The sequence below is a fragment of the Hypanus sabinus genome, chromosome 1, assembly GCF_030144855.1.
Source record: "Hypanus sabinus isolate sHypSab1 chromosome 1, sHypSab1.hap1, whole genome shotgun sequence".
Taxonomy (NCBI): Eukaryota; Metazoa; Chordata; class Chondrichthyes; order Myliobatiformes; family Dasyatidae; genus Hypanus; species Hypanus sabinus.
In genome coordinates, this window is record NC_082706.1 from 186,780,510 (window position 1) to 186,807,312 (window position 26,803).

The window sequence follows — 26,803 nt, forward strand, 5'->3', positions numbered from 1 at the left end:
TCTCAGCCTTCCTGAAGCTCAGTCTTCAGAAATAAACATGATACTTCAGTAATGCCAACCCAAGATGTTATAGAGGTTTAACCTAGCTCGTTTTCTTTTCTCTTATAAAAGGTTTTTATTAAAACCCCAAAATTCTGTTTTTTCCATCTACTTTATCAATCTTATTACCATCTTCAAAGAGTTTTGTACATATGCATCCAGGTCTTTCTGTTGGAATTCTATTCTTATTGTATTATTTATACTTATTCTTCCCAACAAAATTTACTTACTTGGGGATACAGCACAGAATAGGTTATTTTGACCCTTTGGCCCACACCTCCTAGTAACACCCCACAAAATCTCATTTAACCCTAACCTAATCCTGGGACAATTTACAATGATCATTTAACCTACCTGGTGCATCTTTAGACTGTGGGAAGAAACCAGAGGATCCTGATAAAACCCACATATTCCACAGGAAGGACATACAGAAACTCCTTACAAAGAAGGAGTTAGATAGTGTAGAGGATTGTCAAAGATTGCAGAGAGACATTGATAGGATGCAGAAGTGGGCTGAGAAGTGGCAGATGGAGTTCAACCTGGAGAAGTATGAGGTGGTACATTTTGGAAGGACAAACTCCAAGGCTGAGTACAAAGTAAATGGCAGGATACTTGGTAGTGTGGAGAAGCAGAGGGATCTGGGGGTACATGTCCACAGATCCCGGAAAGTTGCCTCACAGGTAGTTAGGGTAGTTAAGAAAGCTTATGGGGTGTTAGCTTTTATAAGTCGAGGGATAGAGTTTAAGAGATGCGATGTAATGATACAGCTCTACAAAACTCTAGATAGGCCACACTTGGAGTACTGTGTCCAGTTCTGGTCTCCTCAGCATAGGAAGGATGTGGAAGCATTGGAAAGGGTACAGAGGAGATTTAGCAGGATGCTGCCTGGTTTAGAGAGTATGGATTATGATCAGAGATTAAGGGAGCTAGGGCTTTACTCTTTGGAGAGAAGGAGGATGAGAGGAGACATGATAGAGGTGTACAAGATAATAGGAGGAATAGACAGAGTGGACAGCCAGCACCTCTTCCCCAGGGCACCACTGCTCAGTACAAGAGGACATGGCTTTAAGGTAAGGGGAGGGAGGTTCAAGGGGATATCAGAGGAGGGTTTTTTACTCAGAGAGTGGTTGGTGTGTGGAATGCACTGCCTGAGTCAGTGGTGGAGGCAGATACACTAGTGAAGTTTAAGAGACTACTAGACAGGTATATGGAGGAATTTAAGGTGGGGGGTTATATGGGAGGCAGGGTTTGAAGGTCAGCACAACATTGTGGGCCAAATGGCATGTAATGTGCTGTACTGTTCTATGTTCTATGTTCTAAGAATGCCAGAATTGAACTCTGAACAGTGGGCTCTTTAAAATTGTGTCCTGTTTTCTCAGGTTTAAGCCATTAATTAACAAAAGCTGTTCTGAAAGGGACATATCATGGTACAAACAACACTCTTCCAGATACCGTGGTGAATCACAACTGAATCAATGATGCTGCAAGTGAGGAGAGAAAGGGTGAAGCAGATTGATCCATTGGAGTAAGGCAGACTTAGACAGGCTGGTAGAGACCATTGCCTGCAGGAAACATGAGGATAACAAAGATCTGACAGGACATGGGGAGGGATACTTCTGTGAAGATATCTATGCCCGTCTGGGGAAGACAGCTGTGAAGCCAATGACTGTGCCCACTGTGTCAACTCTCCTAAGCTGAAGGAACAGTGATGAAGCATCCTCCTTTTATATTGATATGAAATAACAGCAGCAGAAGCTGAGGTACTGAGGTGGCCCTGGCATCCATGGGGAAAACAGTTCAGGTGTATAAATGAGATTGCATTGTATGTCAGAGATCTTGTCGAGGGCAAACAGAGTTTGAATGTTGGTCCTTTAATGGGCACAGTTCCAGGTGAAAACAGTGTTAATAAAATATTGTTGTTCAACAAGTAAAAAGAAGTAGTTGTTTTTCAGATCAATGTTTTCACTAGAAACACATTTTGCATGTTGCACTATTGTCATTACCTGGGAAGCATTACATCAGGAAAAAATATACTACAGCAAACAAAAGTTATACTAAAGCATTAAGAGTTGAATTTCACAATAGAAAAGTGTACAGGTTATGTCATTTTTCAAATCGCAGCATTTTCATTTGGAGTTGTGCAAAGCTTTCTAAGCCCAGTATCATCTTATTCATCCTAATTAATTATACCTTCAGCAAATTCCTGGTAACCTGTCATTTTTAATTTTATGCTGAGAAACTGTGCAAACACAAAAGAAAGGAAGATAGACAGATAGATAGATAGATAGATAGATAAATAAGCAAGCAATAAGTATCAAGAACGTGAGATGAAGAGTCCTTGAAAGTGAATCCATAAGCTGTCAGAACAGTTCAGTGATGGGTTGAGTGAGGTTGATTTAAGTTATCCACACCAGTTCAAGAACCTGATGGCAAGTAATAACCTGGTGTATGGGTTCTGAAGCTCCTATGCCTTCTTCCTGATGGATGGAATGAAAAGAGAGCTTGCCCTGGGTGGTGGGGTGCTTGATGACGGATGCTGCTTTCCTATGAAACTGCTCCATGTAGATGAGCTCAACGGTGGGAAAGGCAGTATCCACTACTTTTTGTAGGATTTTCCATTCATGCAATCAGTCAATATGCACTTCATCACACATCTATAGAAGTTGCCAAAGTTTCAGATATTATGCTGAATCTTCACTAATTTCTAAGGAAATGACAGCTTTCTTCATATTGACGCTTATGTGATGTGCTGATTATGCACTTATTGCTGACCCTTTCCATCTCTTGATAAGGACTGGCTCATGCACCCCTGGTTCCCTCCTCCTGAAGTCAATAATCAACTCCTTGGTCTTGGTGTCATTGAGAGAGATGTTGTTGTTGTGGCACCACTCAGATTTTCAACCTCCCTCTTATATGCTGATTCATCACCACCTTTGATTCAGAAAACAATAGTAGTGTCATCAGCAAACTTAAATATGGCATCGGAGCTGTGTCACGGTCAAAAGTATAAAGCAAGTCAAGCCGGGGTCTAAGCACACTGCATTGTGCACTACATTGTCCACCTTCCAGTGCTCTGGCACCAATATCATCAAAGTTGCAACTCCATCTGCACCCTTTGCTGGATTTGTGAAATAAAAGCTTTATCTAATAGCGCACGATTCAGTTGCTAAGTGACTCTAGTGATGGTCAAAAAATTCAAGGGAATGTGAGATAGAACACTTTTCTGCAGAGCAGTTACTGTATAATCTGGTCTCAATGTCTGTGGCAGTGGTGGAAACATACACTCAGTGCTATCCAAAGGGATTTGGATCAGCGCTGAAAAAAAACCTTTTGGGGAAGTGGATAGAGATGTTGCTCCATAATGAGGCAACACAGACTCAATAGGCCAATGGCTGCCCTTGTTCTTTGTCCTACTGCTTCAATGATTCTAACTGATCTTGCAAATCTGCTGCAAAACTGCACCTCTGGAGATCTTTCATGTGTTCTGACACATGAGAGCAGCTCACATACACACAGGTGGCAGCACAAAGGTGATTCAAAATGAGATGTCTTTAAGGTGTGACTGCACTTGCTTGGCGTTGTTCCTTTGATGATTTTCCTCCAGAAATTACAAATAAAGACGTGTGCCCATAGGAATTCTGCTGACAGCATCAGCTCTATATAATATCATAGAAAGAAGATGCAGTACAGATTTAATTAGCTGTCAAGAAGAGATCTTCAATTTTTTCTAATCATCAACAGTTTCAAAATAGTCAGTTGCTCAGAGTCAGCAATGTATCTTTAACAATAAGCATCTCAATGAAGTGAGCAGGTTCTCTTATATTGTTAGTGATTTCATAAAATGACTGACTTTGATTGGAAAACTGCTCATACGACTTTAATCCAGTGGGAATGTTCACAGAATCTGCACCTGTCTTTTTCCTGAAAGATTGTCCATTTACGCCTGAGCCCATCTTCTGAATATTTTGTGTTGATATGATTGTTTATACCAAGTTGACTACCTTAAGTTCATTCTCCAAAATGGGAATAAAACCATCCACTTAGTATGCTTGTATAAAAGCAGCTATTCCAATTCCTTACATGAGGCTGTCATCTGTGCTGCTACTGTCACCATGGTGTGACTTTTTGGTATTTCCATGGCCATATTCTTTCATACAAATGCATCCAGACTTTCTGCCTATGCCATGCAAATTTATGCGAACCCTATTTTCTATCCTCCTGGATGCCGCAGCATGTGTCTTCCCTCATGATGCATGTGCATGTTTGCTTTTTTGCATCCTCAGATGGCACCATGCCTTCTTCGAAAAGCTCTCTAATTCGAGCATCTCCTGTGTTACTGAATCTGATGCCTCTTTTGCGTGAAGTCCTTTGAGAATCAGCAAAGTAAATAGTTATATTAATGTAAGTCTTCTGTATCACTGTAATTTTTAGTATGTAGTTCATAGTTTTTACTACTTTTATTATTGTCACACTTACCAACATATAGTGAAAGTCTTTTGTTTGTGTGCCATCTAGTCAGATCATGCCATACATACATACTGTAAGTTTGCTGAGCTGGTAAAACAAAACACAGAATGAAGAATATAGTATCATGACTACAAAGAAAGTGTAAACAATCAAAGTGCAAGGACAAGTTCGAACAAGATAAGGAGATCAAGAGTTTAGTGTTAAGAGTCTGATAGCAGCAGGGTAGAAGTGTGGTGAACTACATATACCTGTCTGGACACACCCCTGCTGACTACTCCTGTGGCTCCTCCCACAGACCCCTGTATAAAGGCGATCAAGGCCTGAGCCCAGCCTCTCAGTCTCCAGGATGTAGTATGGTGGTCACTCACTGCTTGTTCCTTCTTCCAGTCAATAAAAGCCGATATCTCGCCTTACATCTCAGAGTGAGTTATTGATGGTACATCAAGAAGATGTTGTTGACTCAGGTGGTATGTGCTTTCAAGCTTTGATATTTTTAGCTATTGAGAAAGGGGAGAAGAGAGAATGACTGGAATAGGAATGGTCCTTGATTGTATTGGCTGTTTTCCCAAGGCAGCTGAGAGTGACTGTGAACATGTGAGTTGACATTCCAAAGACAGACCAGTTAGTAGGTTAATTGATCATTGTAAATTGTCCTGTGATTAGGCAAGGGTTAAGTGGGTGGGTTGCTGGGCAATGCAACTTGATTGGCCAAAAAGGCCAGTTCTGTGCTAAATAAATGATAAATAAATATGTCATTGTTAATAAACCTAAGTCTGATTCTTAAGTGGAGTGCAACAGCAGATAAACTGGCAAAACTGGTATTGTGAATCTGTTGGTAAAATTTCAAGTTCTTTATTTGACAGTACATGCACTAAAATCCTGTCCACTGTTTAAACCAATAAATACAATTAGTTCTAAAAAAAAATCAGTTGAGTTCAATATCAAAACAGCAAGATCATTTTTATAAATGTGTGTGTTGTGTTCATGAAACAATAAGCACCAGTTCATTGCCACATACTGACTTAAGTACTCTCTTTTGACTTTTTATTATCTGGTTTTAGAATATTGAGAAGTTACCATGCAAGCTGCACCAGATTTAACATTATCCTGACTTTAACCCAGCAAGATGCCACCCATTTGTCCAGAGCAGGTGGAGAAGAGCATTGAGAACACATTTTGGGTTGCTAAACAGGAAGTCACTGGCAGGATGCTCTCCAGTTGCCTCCACCCAGCAGCTTACAAGCTGCTCCCAGGATCAGAGTATGAATTCTGTCCATTAAGAGCTGCAGTTGGCATGATCATCATTGCTAACCAATTTTTTTTAAGTTGCAGAGAGCAAATTTTAATGAAGTTTTTCACTCTATTCATGGAAAGGGACTGTATAGAATATTTCCCAGATTTAACTACCATCAGAATTTCTCTCCATCCATGTCTGCTTCATGATTGCATGCAAGTGTGATTCTAACCAGCAGGTCCAGCACTGATCCATTCACAGTTTAGTTTGGAGTCAATCAACACATTCCTCAATTTTTCTTACAGCATAATTTTGTTGGAATTAAACTAATCAACAAGATGAATAAGAAAGCATTTGGTAAAATACCCCATGCAAGGCTAATTGAGAAAGTAAGGAGGCAAGGGGACGATGCTTTGTGGATCCAGAACTGGCTTGCCCACAGAAGGCAAAGAGTGGTTGTAGATGGGTCATGTTCTGCATGGAGGCTGGTGACCAGTGAAGTGCCTCAAGAATCTGTTCTGGGATCCCTACTGTTTGTGATTTTTATAAATGACCTAGATGAGGAAGTGGAGGGATGGGTTGTAAATTTGCTGATGACACAAAGGTTGGGGGTGTTGTGGATAGTGTGGAAGGCTGTTAGTGGTTACAGCTGGACATTGATAGGATGCAAAACTGGACTGAGAAGTGGTAGATGGAGTTCAACCCAGATACATGTGAGGTGGTTTATTATGGTAGGTCAAAATGATGGCAGAATATAGCATTAGTGGCAAGACTCCTGGCAGTATGGAGGATCAGAGGGATCTTGAGGTCTGAATCCATAGGACACTCAAAGCTGCTACACAGGTTGACTCTGTGGGTAAGAAGGCATATGGTGCATTGGCCTTCATCAATCGTGGGATTGACTTTAAGAGGCAAGAGGTAATGTTGCAGCTGTATAGGGCCCTAGTCAGACCTCACTTGGAGTACTGTGCTCAGTTCTGGTCACCTCTACAGGAAGGATGTGGAAACCATAGAAAGGGTGCAAAGGAGATTTACAAGGATGTTGCCTGGATTGGGGAGCATGCCTTATGAGAATAGGTTGAGTGAACTTGGCCTTTTCTCCTTGGAGTGATGGAAGATGAGAGGTGAACTGATAGAGGTGTATAAGATGATGAGAGGCATTGATCGTGTGGATAGTCAGAGGCTTTTTCCCAGGGCTGAAATGGTTGCTGCAAGAGGACACAGGTTTGTGCTGGGGAGTAGGTACAGAGGAGATGTCAGGGATAAGTTTTTTATTCAGAGAGTGGTGAGTGTGTGGAATGGGCTGCCGGCGGCGGCAGTGGAGGTGGAAACGATGGGGTATTTTAAAAGACTCCTGGATGGGTACATGGAGCTTAGAAAAATTGAGGGCTATGGCTAAGCCTAGGTAGTTCTAAGATAAGGACATGTTGGGCACAACTTTGTGGGCCGAATGGCCTGTATTGTGCTGTAGGTTTTCTATGTTTCTATACTGCGTTTTCTGCCTCTACTCAGGTTGACTCTACAGTGGTTGAGACAGATGCATTAGAGGTATCTAAGAAACTTAGTTAGGCAGATGGATGGGAGAAAAAAATGGAGGGTTATAAAGGAGGCAAAGGTTAAGTTGATCTTAGAGTAGGTTAAGAGGTCAGAACAACATTGTGGGCCTAAGGGCCTGTGGTGTGCTATTAATCAAAACCACTCTGGCCTCACTTAGCCAAGCAGCAGCTTGTAGGCAGCAAGATGAGAGGCTGAGCTCTACCTGCTCTCTGACAAAAAAGTGCACAGTGAAAGCCTGGAAACTCTTGAAGTATGTTTTGTCTATTTTCTTACAGTGAAGGTAAACAGTGTTCTGTTCCTTCTTCAAAGTGCCAGCACAGACCACGCCCAGTTGAGGAAAGTGCATTAGAAGATCATGAGTCCATAATTTACACAAAACTGATATTTCAGATCATGTGTCCCAAGACTAAATGTTGATCAAAGCTCCTATTTCTCATTTTTAACTGTATGTGCCAATATTATCTACTGGAGGCCAACATCTACTGGTATGACCTCTTTGCTTTTCCCTCCACTAATTAAATCACTTAACAAGCAGTCTTAATCAGTTTGGTTCCGATTACTATTGTCTATAAGGAAAGGATTACCAGTGGTGATTAGGACCCAAGAAGCAGTTAGTACTTTTTCAATTATAACAACCATATTTGCCTACATTACTACTGTTGCAAATGATTAATAAATATCTTTTGATCACAAATACTACAAGGCTGCCAAATACATTATGTCCTAATTAAAGTAACTAGAACATTTTGGTGCCTGCACAGATTAAGGAAGAAGAGATCGCATATCTGAGAAACAAATATTATAATATCTGCTTGGAGCTAATGAAAGAGAAGTCTCAAGTCAAAGATCTTCAATTAAAGTTGGCTACAGAGGAGGAAAAGGTACAAAGCCACAAAGGAGAGGTAGATTATAATTTATTTTTCAGAAAAAGAAACTGCATTACCACCAGTTATTTATTTACCTTTCAGAAATCCTGTTCATTTCATTTGGAGCTGATGCAGCTGTTAAAACAGAACTTGAAATACACTTTAACACAATAGTAGTTAAATAAGCTGGTTTTGGTAACATTAATGAAGAATGGTTCATTTAATTGGAGTAAAAATATTCATTGAATCTCTATTACCAACTAAGCTATTTACAGGACCAATTTCATCTCGAGCTCTGTGCCTTTCAGAAATCTTCTCACTTTGCAATCAGCTACTAATTTGGTTTTATAACACATTGTGTTATTAGCAGATCATTGTTTCTTGCATAAGAAGATGTCAATGGCCACGTATTAGTTTTCATCAGTATTTTTTTATTTCCAAAAATTCGCTGCTGTTCTGAATTGCTCTCTTTTAGACCTGTTTTCTCCCCTTAAGTCCCCTGCAATCATTTTTAAATCAACACAAGAGATTCTGCAATTACTGGAAGTCTTGAGCAAAACAAACAAAATGCTGGAGAAGCTCAGCAAGCCAGGCCTTCATTAGGACTGGATAGAAAGGGGGCAGAAGCCAGAATAAGGAGGTGGGGAGAGGGGAAGGAGAACAAGCTGGCAAGTGATAGGTGAGACGGTAGGTATGTGGGTGGGATAGGGAGATGAAATAAGAAGTTGGTGGGAGAGGTAAAGAGCTGAAGTAAAAGGAATATGACAGGAAAGGACAGTAGACTCTGGAAGAAAGAAAAGGAGGAGGACCAGAGGAAAGTGATGGGCAGGTGAGCAGAAGAGAAAGGATGAGAAAATAACCAGAATTGGAAATGGAGAAGGAGAGAAGGGGGAGACATTTGCCTGCTTCAGTCCTTCAGTGTTCGTTTGGTGGAAGGACTGGGGGATCAAGTCTACAGTCATGCCATTCAGGGACTTGGACTATATTATTTTCTTTATTTTGCCTGTATGCTTTCTTCTGAAATCATAACCAAATGTGCCATTTTTGTTATATGCTATGTGTTGTTGGTGATGTGCATTGTACCTTGGCCTCGGAGGAACGCTGTTTTGTTTGGCTGTATTCATGTATGGTTGAATGATAATCAAACTTCAACTTGACAGGACGATGGAGAAATCGATGTTCATACCATCAGGTTGGAGGCTACCCAGACAGAACGTGAGGTATTGTCCCTCCAACCTGAGTTTGACTTCATCGCGACATTTGAGGATGCCACAGACATGTCAAAATTGGAATGGGAAGTCAAATTGAAATGGGTATCTACCAGGAGATCCTGCCTTTTGCACTGGATAAAGCAAAGGTGCTCGACAAAGCGGTCCCCCAGTCTATGTCGGATCTCACTGCTGTAGAGGAGTACACACCTGGAGCACTGAATGACATAGATGACCTGCACATACTTGAAAGTGAAGTGTTGGCTCACCCGGAAGGACTGTTTGGGAACATGAATGAGGGAGGACATGTAAGGGCAGATATATCACTTGTCATGCCTGTAGGAGTAATTGCCAGAAGGGAGATCACTGAGTGAGGACAAGAGGACTATGCAGTCCAAAGAGAGAAATTCGTCCAGAAAGTAGAGAAAAAAGGGTAGGGAAAGATATGCTTACTAGTATGATCTCATTGGAAATGGCGGAAGTTACAGAGAATAATATCCTGTATCGGACTGCAAAGAACTCCAGCGTGTGGTGAAAATTGCCCAGCGGATTATCGGCACCCAGTTGCCCACCATTGAGAACATCTACCATAAATGCTGCCTGGGCAGGGCGAAAAGCATTATCAAGGATGCATCTCACCCTAACTATGGACTTTTTACTCTCCTTCCATCCAGTAGGTGCTACAGGAGCCTCCACTCCTGTATCAGCAGGCACAGGAAGAGCTTCTTCCCCTAGGCTGTGACCCTGCTGAACCTCACATTAAGGCACTAGTAGTACTGCACCCATATTGTACTCTCTCAGTACTTTTACATTTGTGTGCTTAGCACTTACTTTTTATTCGCAGTTATTTTGAAAATAACACTATTCTTTGCATTTCTGGTTAGATGCTAGCTGCATTTCATTGGCTTTGTATCTGTACTTGGCATAATGACAATAAAGTTGGATCTAATCTACCCTAATCTAATCTAATGTGCTGGATATGCAGGCTCACGTGGTGGTAGGCAAGGACAGGGGGATCCCTGTCCCTGTTAAGACAGCAGGAGGGTGGGCTGGGAGTAGATGTGTGGGAAATGGAGGGATGCGGGTGAGAAGCAAGAGAAAATCTGCAGATGCTGGAAATCCGAGCAGCACAAACAAAATGCTTGAGGAACTCAGCAGGCCAGGCAGCATCTATGGAAAAGAGTACAGTTTAACATTTCAGCCTGCATTCTGTACAGCGTTTTGTATGGGATACGGGTGAGGACAGCATCAGTGATGATGGAAAGGAACCCTGTTTGAAATAAACAAGAACATCTCAAATGTTCTAGAATCGAAAACCTCATCCGGACAACAGATGTGGTGGAGATGGAGAAACCTCCTCCCCCTCCCTTTCTTTTAAAATTAAAACTTCTAGATTGAATAGTGCTATATATTTGTCCTCGGTCTTTCTTCAGTGAAACAGAAGACATTTTCAAAATAAAAATATGGACTTATGGTTATTTACATGAATTCTGTATTCTTTCTTTCCAGTCATATTTTTGATGATACAGAAAAATTGATTTTGTCTCACTGAATATTATCTGACCCACAGAGTAATCATATTCCCTGACTAGTTTTCATGAGTAATCTGTTCTCTCCATATTCCCATCAACTGCACCAGATTCTAGCACCTGCTTACACTCAGGACAAATTAACCGACCAACCAGCACCTCACACTGAAGGTGAGGATTGAATCTGCATCGTTGGAGCTGTAACTCAATAATTTGCCCTGACACACACAGGGCAACCTAAGCAATGTACTACTTGCCCTGATACCACCTCTGTGAATGGACCACTCATGAAGAAGTTTCGGCTTGATGGGGTTGGATGCTGCTGACAGCCAGCTGATGGTTCTGTGGAGATTCTTCAGCTGGAGTTAGTACATGGATTACCATGTCCCAGATTTTCAATTTAATGATGCTAGTTACCGTACATTATTAGCAGTTTTATGTATATTTTATTTGACTTTTTTTCAAAATATGGCAGTAAAAAGGATGGGGTTTTAGGAAGATTGTCTTGAGGCTTGGTTATTATTGATGTCTGCTCCACTCACAAATCTGATTTGTTTGCAGCACACATGTAATGTGGCTAGTGGGCTCATGCAGTGGTGAGCCCCAGCAGTGGGTTGGATCAAATCAAGCACAATCCAAATGCTGCATGACTCACTGAGTATCTTCAGTAGACTTTTTCTTAAGTATCTTCTCTTGTGTTGCTGTTAAATTTTATTTGATCTTACTTCTTTGAAGCACCTTGGGATATTTCAAGGAACAATGCAAATGAAAATTGTTGCTGGTTATTAATGATGCAGACTCATATCATCACTTGTATTAGTAATCACAGTGTCCATCAAAGAATTGTTTCTCCAACTGGAAAATAGTTAGGTGTGGGACATGAAGAAGGAATGCATGGCATGTTATGTCACTAAACAGGGTAGGAATCATCTTGTGTGTTCACATTAGTGGGTTTGTGAGCTCTGAGTTAACTGATGTTCATATGCTCGAGGCAAAGTAACTAAAGAACACTCTTACCTAAGGAACATTCCCCACCACACTGTTGGTAATGCTCACTCTATACCAAATTCTTGCTCCAAGTTATTGGTATAGCTGCAAGATACTTCTTTTTGCTTCCTCTTGTATTTGTAGCTGTTGATTGACATCGGAATCTTCCCTCTTCTTTCAGAAAACAAATTGCTCTTGCTCAAATGAGGTCATGTTTTGTGGAAGAAGTGGACAGTCAGCTGAGCTTCTACTCTCTCGTAACGCGATCATGTTGCCTTTCAAAATATCTTAGATAATTATTTAAAAATTAGAACGATTTCAATGATTGATGGAAACCATGCATACATTATATAATCCATTACAATCTTTGTTATAACAAACGAACCTGAAGGATGTCACTTTCACTAACTGTTCCTTGTTTACTTTTAATATATGTAAATTAAGTTATTATATCCTCTTGAGAGTGCTGGATAGCCTAAAGGCTTATGTTTTAAGTGCAGTATTTGCATTTGCAAATCATTATTTTTGGTGAGGCCTGAAAGAATTTGATGGTATGGTGTCAGTGTCTGTCTCTATGTCATTGTGAGTGTAATTGATAATGATACTAGCTGTAATTGCTCATGCATGCAAATGAAAGTCTTTGAAATTTTAGCTGAATGTAAGTAAGATTTTAATTTTAGATAGTTATTTTTTAGGACTGCGTTGATATCAAACTTTATCTTGTTAGAATTATCACGATGCCATTAATATAAGTTGAAATGCATTCAAAGATGAATAGTTGTAATATTCTAATTAGTGTTTTCATTTGCTAAGCTAATGAGATTTAACTAGTATCACAAATGGCCTGCAGTATATGACAGCAGCCAAGCAACTGGAAATTACATCTTATTGACAAAACCGGTTGCATTATAAGCTGTTAACGGGCTACTTTGTTGCTATAAAATCAGCATTCAGTTTGTTGATCAGCAAATGTGAAATTCTGTTTAATAAGGATAATGCTAGTGAACAGTATTAAGAAAGGAATTAGTAATAAAGAATTTACTTTAAGTGTAATAAAAATATCTTTGAACATTTACATCCCTATGAACATTTGAATATTTACATCCCAAGTATATTATTAAGGTGAACCAGTAATCACAGAGGGATCTCAAGTTCAGTTCAGTCTAGCATAAAAGTAGAAAGTTTCCAGTTAAATCATTTATCAATGGCTTCAACTTCTGTAAAAGGTGAAAGCCAATACTATTGTTATTAAGTAGCTCTTCAAAAAAACTCACATGAGAACATGGTGAGATCAAACCTGGACTTGGCACAAATGCTGGAGTCAAGAATGTAAAACCAGTATAACTTGAAAAGAATAATAGAATTGAATCAAGTGAACATGGGTTTATAAAATGAAAGTCACATTTGACTAACCCGCTGAAGCTCTTTGAGAACATAATGAGTTGAATAAAAAATGGGGTAACCTTGGGATGTGGTGTATTTGGATTTTAAAGCAATTTGATAGGTTCCCACACAGAACATTGATCAACGAAGTTAAGTCTCTTAAGTTTGGGGATAATATATTGATCTTGATTGAGAATTACTACTGGGGCTAAAGCAAATAGTAGGAAATAGATGTATTATTCTCAAGCTGGCAGGCCTGGACTCGTGGATTACCATAGTTATCAGTGCTGAAGTTCCAGAATTTTACAATCTACATTGAGAAGACAAAATGCCATGTTTCCTGGTTTGCTGATAATACTAAACATGGTGGATAATGAATTTAGAGGAAGATTACAGTAATTTCAAGGGTAAATGGACAAGTTGAATCAGTGAGAAAATATATAATAATGGAATGCAATGTGGAAAATATTCTGGTATCTATATCAGAAAGGCAAAGTCTGTTAAATGATCAGAGACTGGTTAACATGTTCACAAGGACCAAAGTATGCTTGTGTACACATCACTGAAGACCAATGCACAGGTGCACTAAGCAATTAAAAGGGCAAATGGTATATTGGTTTCTATTATGAGAAGATTTGAATGCAGAAGTAAGTAAGTAAGCCCTATCAGAGGACCCTGGTGTATGACATTAGTCTCTTTATCTAAAGGGTGTAATTGTGATAGAGGGACTGCAGTGATGATCCCAGGTTCCGGGGAAAACAGACTTGCTGTTTGAGGAGAGGTTGCTTAGGTGGAGAGTGTATTCCCTAGTACATAGACGAATCAGAGCAGATCCAATTCAAATTTGATCCCCGACAAAGGAGATGAGAACATGCGGCACAATATCAGAACATGTAGGTTGCTTAGTACTGGGGTGATGAAAAACTCCTCAATTCGGAGTGAGATGAATCTTTACCTAAAAGCACTTTGGAGGTTTCAACAATGCATCCAGTCAAAACACAGTGGCACTTTTCTGGACATTAATGAAATAAAGGGGTGTGAATGCATACTGTATGTTGGAGGCACTGAGATAGTAGATCAGCTATGAATTTAGTGAATGATGGAGCACACTTGAAGGGTCAGGTAGCTTACTCCTACTCCTTCTCCTACTTCTTATGTAACAATCTATGCAGAGTAACTGAATAAGAGCAGCTTTAGCTACTTGATAGATTATACAGCAGTGAAGGAAGAAGGTTGTCAAAGAAGAAAATAGTAGTTGAAGGGAGAAGGCATCTAGCTTGAAATAGAGAGCCGATTCTTCTTTGGAAATATTACCCTCTCCTTCCACATGTTGAGAATATTGCTGTAGTTTGTTTTACTCTTTGTGGGGAAAATTGATTTCTGCGAAATGGAAATCAATTATAAAAGTATCATACATGTTTCATAACAAGCAGATAATACAATATTCAACTCCAATTAAAATTTTGTTATTGAAGTGAACTGTTTCTTTTAAAATTTGCAACCAACATGTTCTATGCATATTTTTGACTATGTTCTTCCAAATGTGTCCAATAACAGATTTTAAGTGTACAATTTGCATTCTTTCCATTTTTAATGCATTTTAAAGTATGTTCCTAATAGGTAAGCTCATATGTTTCTGGATAAATAAAACATTATAATGAGAATTTTGCTTTCCTACATAACTTATACATTTTTACTAATTTTTATTCCCCTTACATTTATTGATCTCGATTTTCCTGTGAAATTTCACCAGTTCCATGTGAGTTTCAGGAAGTTCATGATCTCCATGTTAGTTTATTTCAGTGCATTTAATCTACTTAACAGCATTGGGATTGTCACAGCCAAATCTAATCTTATTTTCCCGTATCTTTTGAATTGCAAACTTCTTTAGGGTTTGTTGCATTATTAACAGAAACACAAAAGTAATAAAATCAGCCAAGATTGGTGAGATCTTCTTACTGCAGAAATCAATGAAATTAATTTGAAGGAAGACAGTTAATTATGAAGCTTCAGATACTTATACTTACTTCTGTGAATATCTGATTTACACTGCACCCAAAAGGAAGTTATATAATACAATACTAGCAGAACATTTTTTCAAGAACTATTTACCTATGCAAAGGATTGTACAAGTCAATGGAGCACTCCCAATTATGCAGTGATCCTTTTTGAGCCAGTAGCTATTTGAACTGCGGACATGAAACAGTAAAAGCAAGCCTGATGCTGCTGAATATTTTAATAAAGCAAATACAGCTGTGCTCAGTAAAATGTCTTACTAAATATGCACTCTTAACCAATTGGAAAAAATGTTATTTCAGTCATTAAAGCAGCCATGTAATCTTGTTAAGGGTCACCTGTCAAATCCAAGATGAAATATTTAATCTAATGAATGATCTCCCTTTATAAAGAAGATGCAGAGTGATGGGCAGAAAGAGAGCAAAAAGGAGGAGGGGGAAAAAAGCTAAATATATCAGGGATGGGGTAAGATGGGGAGGAGGAACATTAATGGAAGTTAGAGAAATCAATGTTCATGCTAACTTCCGTTACTGCCCCTCCTCCCCCTTCTTACCCCATCCCCATCCCTGACATATTTAGCTTCCCCCTCTCCTTTTTTTTCTCTCTTTCTGCCCATCACTCTGCCTGTTCTCCATCCCCCTCTGGTGCTCTCCTCCCCCTTTTTTCCTTCTGTCCCATGATCCTTTCCTTTCTCTAGCTCTGCCAATCACCTTTTGCCAATCACCTTTCTGGCTCTCAGCTTCACCCCACCCCCTCCATTCTATCATTCACATTTTCTCCTCCCCCTCCTACTTTCAAATCTCTTACCATCTTGCCTTTCAGTTAGTCCTGACGAAGGGTCTCGGCCCAAAACGTCAACTGTGCTTCTCCCTATAGATGCTGCCTGGCCTGCTGCATTCCACCAGCATTTTGTGTGAGTTGCTTGAATTTCCAGCATCTGCAGATTTCTCATATCTCCCTTTATAATGCATCTTTTCTATTTTTATAACTGACTGTGCAAATAATAATTACTATTATATTGTTAATGCTGTTAATAAAGATTGAACAATGTAAATAAACTTCAGGAAGTTTTCACTCTGGCCAAAATTAGGGGAATACATTGAGAGAACACCTAAAAAGCAACTGAAAATTACGACCTTACTGACAAGTCACGCACATGATATAGAATAGGTCCTATAGGGTAGATAGATACTTCAACGTGCTTTATGAACTGCTGCGGAACTTATATCTAAAAGACAAAAAAATCATAACCTATTCCATTTATCAAACTCAAATTGGCCCCATTGCAAGCATTTCAACTTTGATAGTGGTTGGTTACCTGTTCATTTCCTACATGAAGCTCATAAACTGTCCTATAGGATAGTCTATCCACCTCTCTGACCCCTGGTGATGCATAACTCTATGAAGGGAATTCTGTTTCACTACCTACCATTTATCAATCCTATCTATACTGCTAATAATTCTGTATACTTCGGTCAGGAAACCTCCCCCTTTGCTCCTCTACTGCAAGGAAATAAATCCAGTCTAGTCCCTTCTCATAACTAAAATATACCATTTCAGGCAACATTCCAAGATTTTATCCCCCCAGTGCAATCATGTCTTCTTTCCTGTAGTTTGGTGACCAGAGCAACACAATAATATTTCAATGATGGCTTAACCAATATTTTATAAAATTAAACAACAGCCTTCTTACTTTTCTATTCCATGCCTTACTAATGAGAACAAGGATCCCAAATGCCTTCTTCACCACCTTATCTACTTGTGATGCCACCATCAGAAATTCTTGATCTTGTACACCATGGACTGTCTGTTTCCCAATATATCCTAGGATCCTGCCAATAATTGTGTATGTTTCTTTGTCATTAGTCCTACCAGGTTACATCATCTCACATTTATATCCTGAATGCCAACCTTCATGACTAGCCTACCATGTGGGACCTTGTCAAAGACCTTGCTAAAATCCATGTAGACAACATTTGCTGCCTTTCCTTTATCAACTTTCCAAATAACCTCCTGGAGTGATTTTATAAGATTGGTTAGACACAACCTACCATCCACAAAGCCATGTTGGTAATATCTAATCAGATCCTGTTAATATTTATCCTGTCCCTTAGAATACTTCCCAATACCTTACCCACTCCTGACATCAGGCTCACTGACCAATAATTTCCAGGCTTTTTCATAGAGCCTTTCTGAAACAACAGAACAGCAAAAGGTATCTTGCAATCCTTTGGCACCTCACCCATGGCTAAGAACATTTTAATTCCTCTGATGGGCCCCTACACTGCACTAGCCTTTATCAAGGTCTGAGGTGACACCTTGTCAGGCACTAGAGATTTATCCACCCTAACTTAGCCTAATGACAGCAAGCACCCCATCTTCTGTAATCTGTATGCAGTTATTGACCTCACTGCTGTCTTGCTTCACTTCTACAGACTCTGTGTCCATCTCCCAAGTAAATACAATTGCCAAAAATCCATTTAACATCTCCCTCAAATCTTTCATCTCTATGCATAGGTGACCACTCTGATCATCCAGAGGACCAGTTTTATCCCTTGCTGTCCTCTTGCTCTTAATGTATCTGTAGAAGCTGTTAGCATTCTCCTTCACCTTGTCTGCCAGAGCAACCTCATGCTTTCTTTCAGCTTCCCTGATTTCCCTCTTTACTGTTCCCTTGCATTTCTTATGTTCCTCGTACCTTATTTGTGTCTTGCTGCCTATACTATACCTGCAATTCTCCTCCTTCTTAATATCTCTTGATCCTACGTGAGAGAAACCTCTCTCAATATCTCTCAAAACCAAGTTACTGTAAACCTGTTATCTTTGTCTTTTACTCTGACAAGAGTGTACAAACTCTGTACTCTCAAAATTTCACTTTTGAAGGTCTCCCACTTACCAAGCTCATCTTTACCAGAAAATAATCTATCCCAATCTACACTCCCCAGATCCTTTCTGACACCATAAAAAAATGAGCCTTTCTCCAATTTAGAATGTCACCCTAAGAACCAGACATATCCCCATCCATAATTATCTTGAATAAATGAAATTATGATCCCCGTCAGAAGTATTTGCCCACACACACTTTTGTCATCTGCCCTGTCTCAGTATCTAATTGATCCAGTATTGCACCATCTCTAATTGGATCCTCTGTATATTGATGAACACACTTGCCACACCCTATCCCAGCCAGGCCTTTTACAATATGGGAGTCCCAATCAATATGTGGAAAGTTAAAAACACATGCTATCACAACCTTATGTTTCTTGCAATTGTTTGCTCTTCTAAATTCCTTTGACTATTGGGTGGTTTACAATTTAAAGTTCAAGCTCAATTTATTGTTATTCTACTGTACACATGTATATAGCTAAACAAAATAATGTTCTCAGGGACCAAGGTGCAAAACACACTATGTATAATCACATAAAGTAATGTTAACATAATAATATTAATAGATAAAGGTATTCTGTAGACATAGAAGTTGACATAAAGTACATATGTAGTTACATATACAACAGTGTTACTTTTACTTGCAAATTTCGACCAATATAGAGTAGGTTAAGCAATGTGGTGAATAACATGGCAGGAAGAATATTTATTTTGTGTGGGGACTACAGGAAACCCTCAACCCCTCCCAGAGGTAGAGTAGGAAGTTGACAAATAGGTCACTGAAAGGCACTGAGTGCAGTGTATGAATGACTGCACTTTGGGGAAATCTGCACTAAAATAAAATCCTCATGCCTATCTCCCTACATTCCTGCTCTTGTAGGTTAAGCAAAATGCAAGTAACATTTCCTTGAGTTTGGGATGTGGATGACATTCCTAAGGAGGTAGTGAACATTCAACTATGTTATGATATATGGCAGAGATCAAATGGAAAGCTGGAAAGGCTGGGACCCTAAAATTGTAAATATGGACATCGGATGTCAGAGATCCAAGAATTTGAATCAGGTTTATTATCAGTGTCTTATATGACATTAAATTTGTTGCTTTGTGGCAGCAGTACAGTGAAAAGACATAAAATTGCTATACATTACAAAATAAATATATAGTACAAAAATGGGAATAATCAGGTAGTGTTCATGGGTTCGTGGACGAGTTCATAAATCTAATGGAGGAGGGGGAGAAGCTGTTCCTAAGTCATTGAGTGTAGGTCTTTAGGCTACTATACCTAGGCTGGTGGTAACGCACAAAGGCCATGTTCCAGATGATGAAGGATCCTTAATGATGAATACTGCCTTCTTCAGCCATCTCCTCTTGCAGAGGCCCTTGATGTGTAAAGAGCTGTGTCCACGGTAGGAGAGGCTGATTCTACAACTCTCTACAGCCTCCTGTAGGAGCTTTCAAGCCAGGTTGTAATGCAACCAATCAGAATGTTCTGTTCATCTAGAAAATTGCAACAGTATTTGATGACAGAATTTATTTCTTCAGACTCCTAACAAAGCAGTGCAACTCCCATGCCTTCTTCTTGCGTGCAACAATGTATTGGTGCCCAGGATAAATCGTACAAAATGTTGACATCCAGGAGCTTGAAGCCACCCACTCTTTCCACCGCTGACCATCTCTGAGGATGGACGTGTGTTCTCCAGACTTCTTCTCCCTGAAGTCTACAATCTGATGTTGAGAGCATAGTTGTTGTAGTGAAACCATTCAACTATCTCATTCCTGTACATTCCCTCATCACCATCTTAGATTTTTTCAATAACTGTGGTGTCCTCTTCAAATTTACAGATGGAGTTTGAGTTATGCTCAATAAGCACAATGAATCCATTATGGATTTTGGCTCTTTAAGTAGTAGAGTTTCAGGGGAATTTAGACTTGGTGATTTTGAGTAAAAATAAGAATTGTTAGTTTGAAGATCTGATTGCAGACACATTTTATCTGTTGACCTATATTTGGATGAGATCTTACGCTGTAACAGAAAATGCCAGGAAGAACAAAACTCCCACTGATAGTCAAGACATTTCCTGATTAACACAAAGACATAACATCTGCATTGATTTCATGATGGTTCTGATAGACCTGCACGACAGTCAGAATGTACATACAGTAGGCACTTTATCAAGTACATCTGTACACTGCTCTGTAATGCAATTGTGCAGCAGCAACTCAATGCATAAAAGCATGTAGACATGGTCCAGAGGTTCAGTTGTTATTCTCACCAAACAACAGAATGGGGAAGAGATGTGGTCTAAGTGATTTTGACAATAGAATTATTGTTGGTCAGAGGGGTTGGTTTGAGTATCTCAGAAACAGCTGATCTCCTGGGATTTTCACAAACAACAGTCTCTAGAGTTTACAGAGAATGGTGCAACCCCCCCCCCCAAAAAAAAACATTCAGTGAGTGGCAGTTCTGTTGGCAAAAATACCTTGTTAATGAGAGAGATCAGGGAAGAATGGCAAAAGTGGTTCATGTTGTCTGGAAGGTGACAGTAATTCAAATAACTACACTGTGCAATGGTAGTATACAGAAGAACAATTCAGAACACACAACATGTTGAACCTTGAAGAGGACGGGCTACATCAACAGAAGACTACAAATACACATTCAGTGGCTACTTTATTAGGTACGAGGGTGCCTAATAAATTGGTCATTGAGCCTAAATTAAAAAAGCCTATTCATTTTAATTGTGCATGTTCATATGGCTATTGGAAATATTAGAAACATAAAGAGAGATTATAAAATTACCAGAATATTTCAACTATAGAAATCAACTTGGAAGTCTTTTTTGTACCACAACCACATATGAGAAAGTTTCAATACAAAGTAGACACATGACTCAATTAATTTAACACCCGATTCCTCTGTACAAATACAATTCTTCTTAATGTTTAGTTGAGTTTTTTCATATATAAGCAGTGCTTACTCATGGCCATTGAACATGAGTTAGCCTGTCCCACCATGTTATAATGCCTTTGGCCAAACAATTTGAAAAAGCACATCGGTATTGCAACATGGTTGAAAGATTAAGTTTAAGCTTAAATACTGTGATGGTGCACAATGGAGGTTTCACTTCTAATAGTTAAGTACAAAATGTCCATTAGTCATGCAGTTTTAATTCCCAAGCTCTCTAGGCCTAAATTAGTCTCCATCAAAAATCTCTTAAAATCTTTCCTTTCAGTTAGTCTTGACGAAGGGTCTCGGCCCGAACATCGACAGCGCTTCTCCCTATAGATGCTGCCTGGCCTGCTGCGTTCCACCAGCATTTTGTGTGTGTTGCTTGAATTTCCAGCATCTGCAGATTTCCTCATGTTTGTCCATTTAAAATATGGCTTTTTCAACATAATTTGTTTAAATACTTTGTCTAATTAGTCAAATAAATGTGAGCAGAGTGGGCCTTGAATATCTTTCATTCTGACCATTGTCAAGTTTTATCGTGATAATAATGAAAATTAATTTCTGGATCTTTTAGACCATAAAACAATGATATATGAGCAGACTATGCTATTCGGCCTATCTAGTCTGTTTGTCATTCTATTGTGGCTGATTTATCCCTCTCAACTCCATTTGAATTTATGACATCTGACTTTCCGTAATTCTTTGTAATGTTTTTTTTTATTTTTATGTTTTAATAGCCATTGAGGAAGGATTAACTAAATTATATGAATATTTTCCAATGAGGTAATCAAATCTGATTGACTCATCAGATATTATTAATGGGCACCTTTATATTTTGGTGATTAAGCCAGTGTCTCCTGACCATACATTTATTTCTTTCAACAACTTTGGTGCGTTAGCACGGTCAACTACCATAATTAACATTCACATTTCATTAGCAAACATCTCAGATCAGTGAATAACTTCCAAATAATGATTCTTATCTGTTTGCTTCCATAATAGATTTATGGTAACATATGGCCCAGATTATAGTTAGCGGTAGACTGTGTGTCTGTCACCACTTCAGCCTTATGTAAAGCTCTTCTCCAAAATGTACTTATACTCTTCATTTGTCATAAAAATCACACTAAATCCAGCTTCCTAGGAAGTACCTTAATAGGAAATTATTGAGGTTCAGTGAGGTTAAGAGAAGTTTTTTTTAATGCTTTATTTTGCTTTTCAAGATCTCTCTATCAAGTAAATGTGTGCAGTCTTTGTGTTGATTTTGTTACGTTTTCAAAGAGGACTATTTCATTTATACTGTAGAAAGGCAAGGTAATAATCATAAACACAAGAGATTCTGCAGATGCTGGAAATCCAGAGCAACACACAAAATGTTAGAGGAACTCAGCAGGTCAAGCAGCCTCTATGGGAATATATAAACAGTCGACCTTTCAGCAGAGACCTTCAATAATCATGTCCTTTGTCAGTGAATTGAACACTGCAAAAATTGTAATTTTATCTTGAATAATGCTTAATATACTTTAGGACCACTAATCATGATTAATTGTTCTGGTTACAGTGTAGTCATTAAGAAGGTTTAAGCTTTTTAAGTGTCTGCTTATGCTGTTGCCTGCTAGCACCCACCTCCCACTTCTTTCTTTGCATTTCTTGGACTCCTCCCCACAAGATCCTGAGTCACATCCTGGACTCCTCTTGAACTCTCTTCCAACATTTCACCCCAACTATAATTAGCTACTTTCCAGATCCATGCTCTGAACAGCACATTAATAATACCAAGAAAATACCAAGATACTGCTGCTCACAAACAAGAGAAAATCTGCAGATGCTGGAATTCCAAGCAACACACACACACACCATGCTGGAGGAACTCAGCAGGCCAGGCAGCATCTATGGAAAAGAGTAAACAGTCGATGTTTTGGGCCCAGGCCCTTCATCATAATGGGAGAAAAAGATGGGAAGTCAGCATATGAAGGTAGGGAAGGGGAGGAAGAAATACAAGGTAGTAGGTAGTAGGGAATGGGAAGTGGAATTAAAATGGAGATCCCACTTTTACTGGCAGATGAAGCATAAGTGCTCGGTGAAGTGGTTTCCCAATCTATGATGGATCTCACAAAGGTAACAACAGCTACTTCTTTGTTTTAACACTATTTCCTATTTTTAGGATATTTTCTTTTTGGGAATTACATAGCATACTGGCAATAATGTCACATTTCCCTCGAAGCTTGAGAATTAATTTCCTTTGGAATTTCAAAGTTTTTTAATGTTTTTGACATTCAGACATCAAAGTAGAGGGAGAAAAATTGTTTAGAAGTTAATTATTTTGTTATCAATGCAAAGGAGTCCATTTAACTAACTGCCCTTAGTAAGGCTACAGCCTCATGTGCTTCCTAGTTTCTATATGATAAGTTATTGTGTGTTTGCTTGAACATTATTTATAAAGCTCAGCCTGCTGCATCTTTCCACTTTTGGGTATTATGCATCTTTACAATTGATTTAAATATCAATATCAAATAAATCAATTGAAAATTTAGATATGATTAGATTAGATTAGGTTCAACTTTATTGTCATTGTGCCAAGTACAGATACAAAATCAATGAAATGCAATTAGCATCCAACTAGAAATGCAAAGAATAGTGTTATTTACAAAATAACTGCGAATAAAAAGTAAGTGCTACAGCACACAAATGTAAAAGTACAGAGATAGTACAATACGGGTGCAATACTGCTCAGCGCCATAACGTGAGGTTCAGCAGGGTCACAGCCTCAGGGGAGAAGCCCTTCCTGTGCCTACTGGTGTGGGAGTGGAGGCTTCTATAGTGCCTACCGGATGGGAGGAGAGTAAAAAGTCCATGGTTAAGGTGAGATGCATCCTTGATAATGCTTTTCACCCTGCCCAGGCAGCGTTTATGGTAGATGTTCTCAATGGTGGGCAATTGGGTGCCAATAATCCGCTGGGCAGTTTTCACCCCACGCTGGAGTGCTTTGTGGTCCAATACGGGACAATTGCCATACCACACTGAGATGCAGTTGGTGAGTATGCTCTCAATGGTACAGCGGTAAAAGTCCATCAGTTTCCTGGGACAGAGGTGAGCTTCCTTGATGCTCCACAGGAAATAAAGGTGCTGTTGCACCTTTTTGATCAGGATGGAGGAGTTCGGGGACCAGGTGAGATCCTTGGAAATGTGGACACCAAGGAATCTGAAGCTCGATACATGCTCCACTACAGCTCCATTGATGTAGACAGGGACGTGAGAGTGGTTCCTAGCATGCCTTAAGTCCACAGTGATCTCCTTTGTCTTCTGGGTATTAAGGGCTAGGTTCATGTCAGCAATCCATGCGGCCAGGTACTGGACCTTGTCCCTGTAGGCTGTCTCATCATCCCCTCTGATCAGGCCAATCACCATGGTGTCGCATGCGAACTTGATTATGGAGTTAGAACCATGTACAGGAATGCAGTCATAAGTGAAAAGGGAGTACAGAAGAGGGTTCAGCACACAGCCTTGAGGCACGCCAGTGTTCAGGATGAAAGTGGAGGAGGAGAGGTTGTCTAACTTAACAGATTGGGGTCTGTTAGTCAGAAAGTCCAAGGTCCAACAGCAGAGGGATGAGCTGATACCAAGCTGGAAAAGTTTGGCAATCAGCTTGGAGAGGTCACAGTATTGAATGCTGAACTAAATGATCCATTTAGTATTATACAAAGAAAGATTTCAATTCAGAGCCTTAAATGTTTTTGATAGTCTGAGGCAGCACAATAACGTTGTGGTTAGCCCAATGCTTTACGGTACAGGGCACCTAAGTTCAATTTGCACCACTGCATGTTTGTACATTCTCCCTGTGACCACATGGGTTTCTGCTAGGTGCTCTGGTTTCCTCCCACAGTCCAAAGATGTACCAGTTGGTAGGTTAATTGATCATTGTAAATTGTTCTATGGTTAGGCTAGGATTTAATCTGGGGATTACTGGGCTGCATGGCTCGAAGGGCCTATTCAATGCTGTATCTCAAAAAGAAACATTAAAAAATATGTATCTTCTCTCTGAAATTTCAGAAGGAGCATATTATGCTCTTGCTCTGACAATCTTGAAAACAGTACAGTATAATGATCTACAAAACTGGACCATTTAAGTATGCATAATGTTCAGTTTCTGATCTTTTCTGTTCATTCTGTCTTGAGTAATGCATATTGAGTACCCTTACTGCATAGTGTTATGGACTGAAGATGATTTTGGAACCAGTAATTTTGTATTGCAAGGTAGCAAGTAAGTTGACAAATATTATAGCAATTGACAGCCCTTCTTCTGTATGTTCCATCAGCAGCATGTATACACCATGGGCTGAAAAATAAAGTAAATCAATCAGGATTACCAGTAGCAGCTCTTTAACCCCTTGTTTTCCATGGATAGATATGGTTTTCGTAGATGGGATCAAATAATATCAAACTTCCATAATAAAACAAAGGAATTATCAAAGCTTTGAATTATTTAGAATGTCCACAGGGAGAGTTTTTTTAACTTTTATGATCAGATTAATACTTTTAAAGTATAGAGTTCAGAAAGTTGCCATGGCTCATTTGTTCTGGGAATCTGAAAGAACTAAAAAATGGAAGGCTTCTTTTTTAGAAAGAAGTCATTCTCTGACAGAAGGACCAGATAATATTGCAGGTTGATCAAAGAAGTTACATGTTACATATATTACACAAAACTGTGGGAAAATATTTTGGTTTTATAACTATTCAGTCGTTGAAACAAGCTCCCTAAGAAGATGGGGGAATCAGTTAATGTTTAGATTTTTTTGGAACATTATGGTTTCAGTATCATTAACTTGAGGATTAATATGCAATAAATTTAGTTTGCTTGCAAGGAACAGGTTAATTAGACCTGTGTTTCTCAAATGTGCATCAGCGACAGCTGTAGATTAATTGATAAGCATTGATTCCTCAATACTCTGCTACCTTTATAACGTGATCACCATCAGTGAAGGGAAAGTTTGTTCGAATCCACAATTATTAAGGGACTTGAGGAGAAGATACAGTGTAGATGTCTGTACAGGCCTTGAATCAGGAGTATCATGAACCAGGAGATCACGTTCTCATTATAGGGATTGTACATTCAAATTAGAGATAGGAAAGTTTCTTCACCCAAATGACAACAAATCTTTGGAACTCTGTACCCGAGAGGGTCATGGAGGCTTAGTTGCTGAATGTACTTAAGAAACAGGCCAATGGATTTTTGGATTTGAAGGGAATTGAGGAATATGCTGTATATGCAGGAGTGTGTGCCTAAGCTGAAAGATCAGCCATGATTTTTTTTTACCTGAGTTGGGCAGTTGCACGTCACCAAAGGGTACACTTATGTTTCTGTTTCTTCCTTTAAGGGTTTATTTCCCATCTAGCATTTCCTTAATCCCCAGAAACGTCTCCTTAAAATTCTGCTTTCAAATGATGCTCATGCCACGCAAGAATAGCAATGAAACATCATGGAATTAATTCAGATGTAACTATATACTGCCAGGGGGTGCACTTGTGAAGAGACAAACAATGTGACAAGGAAGAGTTATGTATTAAGTACAGTATTCATAATATTGGGTTTCTATCACTCCAAATCCAGTGCGTGTGTGAGTATGATCAATTTTGTTTATTAAGTTCTAAAATCATCCAGTATAACCTTAAATCAGTTCTGT

General features: G+C 39.2%; 1 protein-coding gene across 17 annotated transcripts in view; it reads left to right on the forward strand.

Moving 5' to 3' along the window:
- The window catches only part of LOC132401241 (interaptin-like), a 617,788-nt gene that overhangs the window by 410,073 nt on the left and 180,912 nt on the right, over positions 1-26,803 (forward strand). For 15 of the 17 annotated variants that reach the window (XM_059983244.1, XM_059983267.1, XM_059983373.1 and 12 more), the window contains one exon: positions 8,059-8,199. The exons of the other annotated variants lie outside the window; for them this stretch is intronic. In XM_059983244.1, the coding sequence (XP_059839227.1) occupies positions 8,059-8,199 (141 nt within the window). The remainder of the gene's footprint in view (positions 1-8,058; positions 8,200-26,803) is intronic. 17 annotated transcript variants of the gene reach the window in all.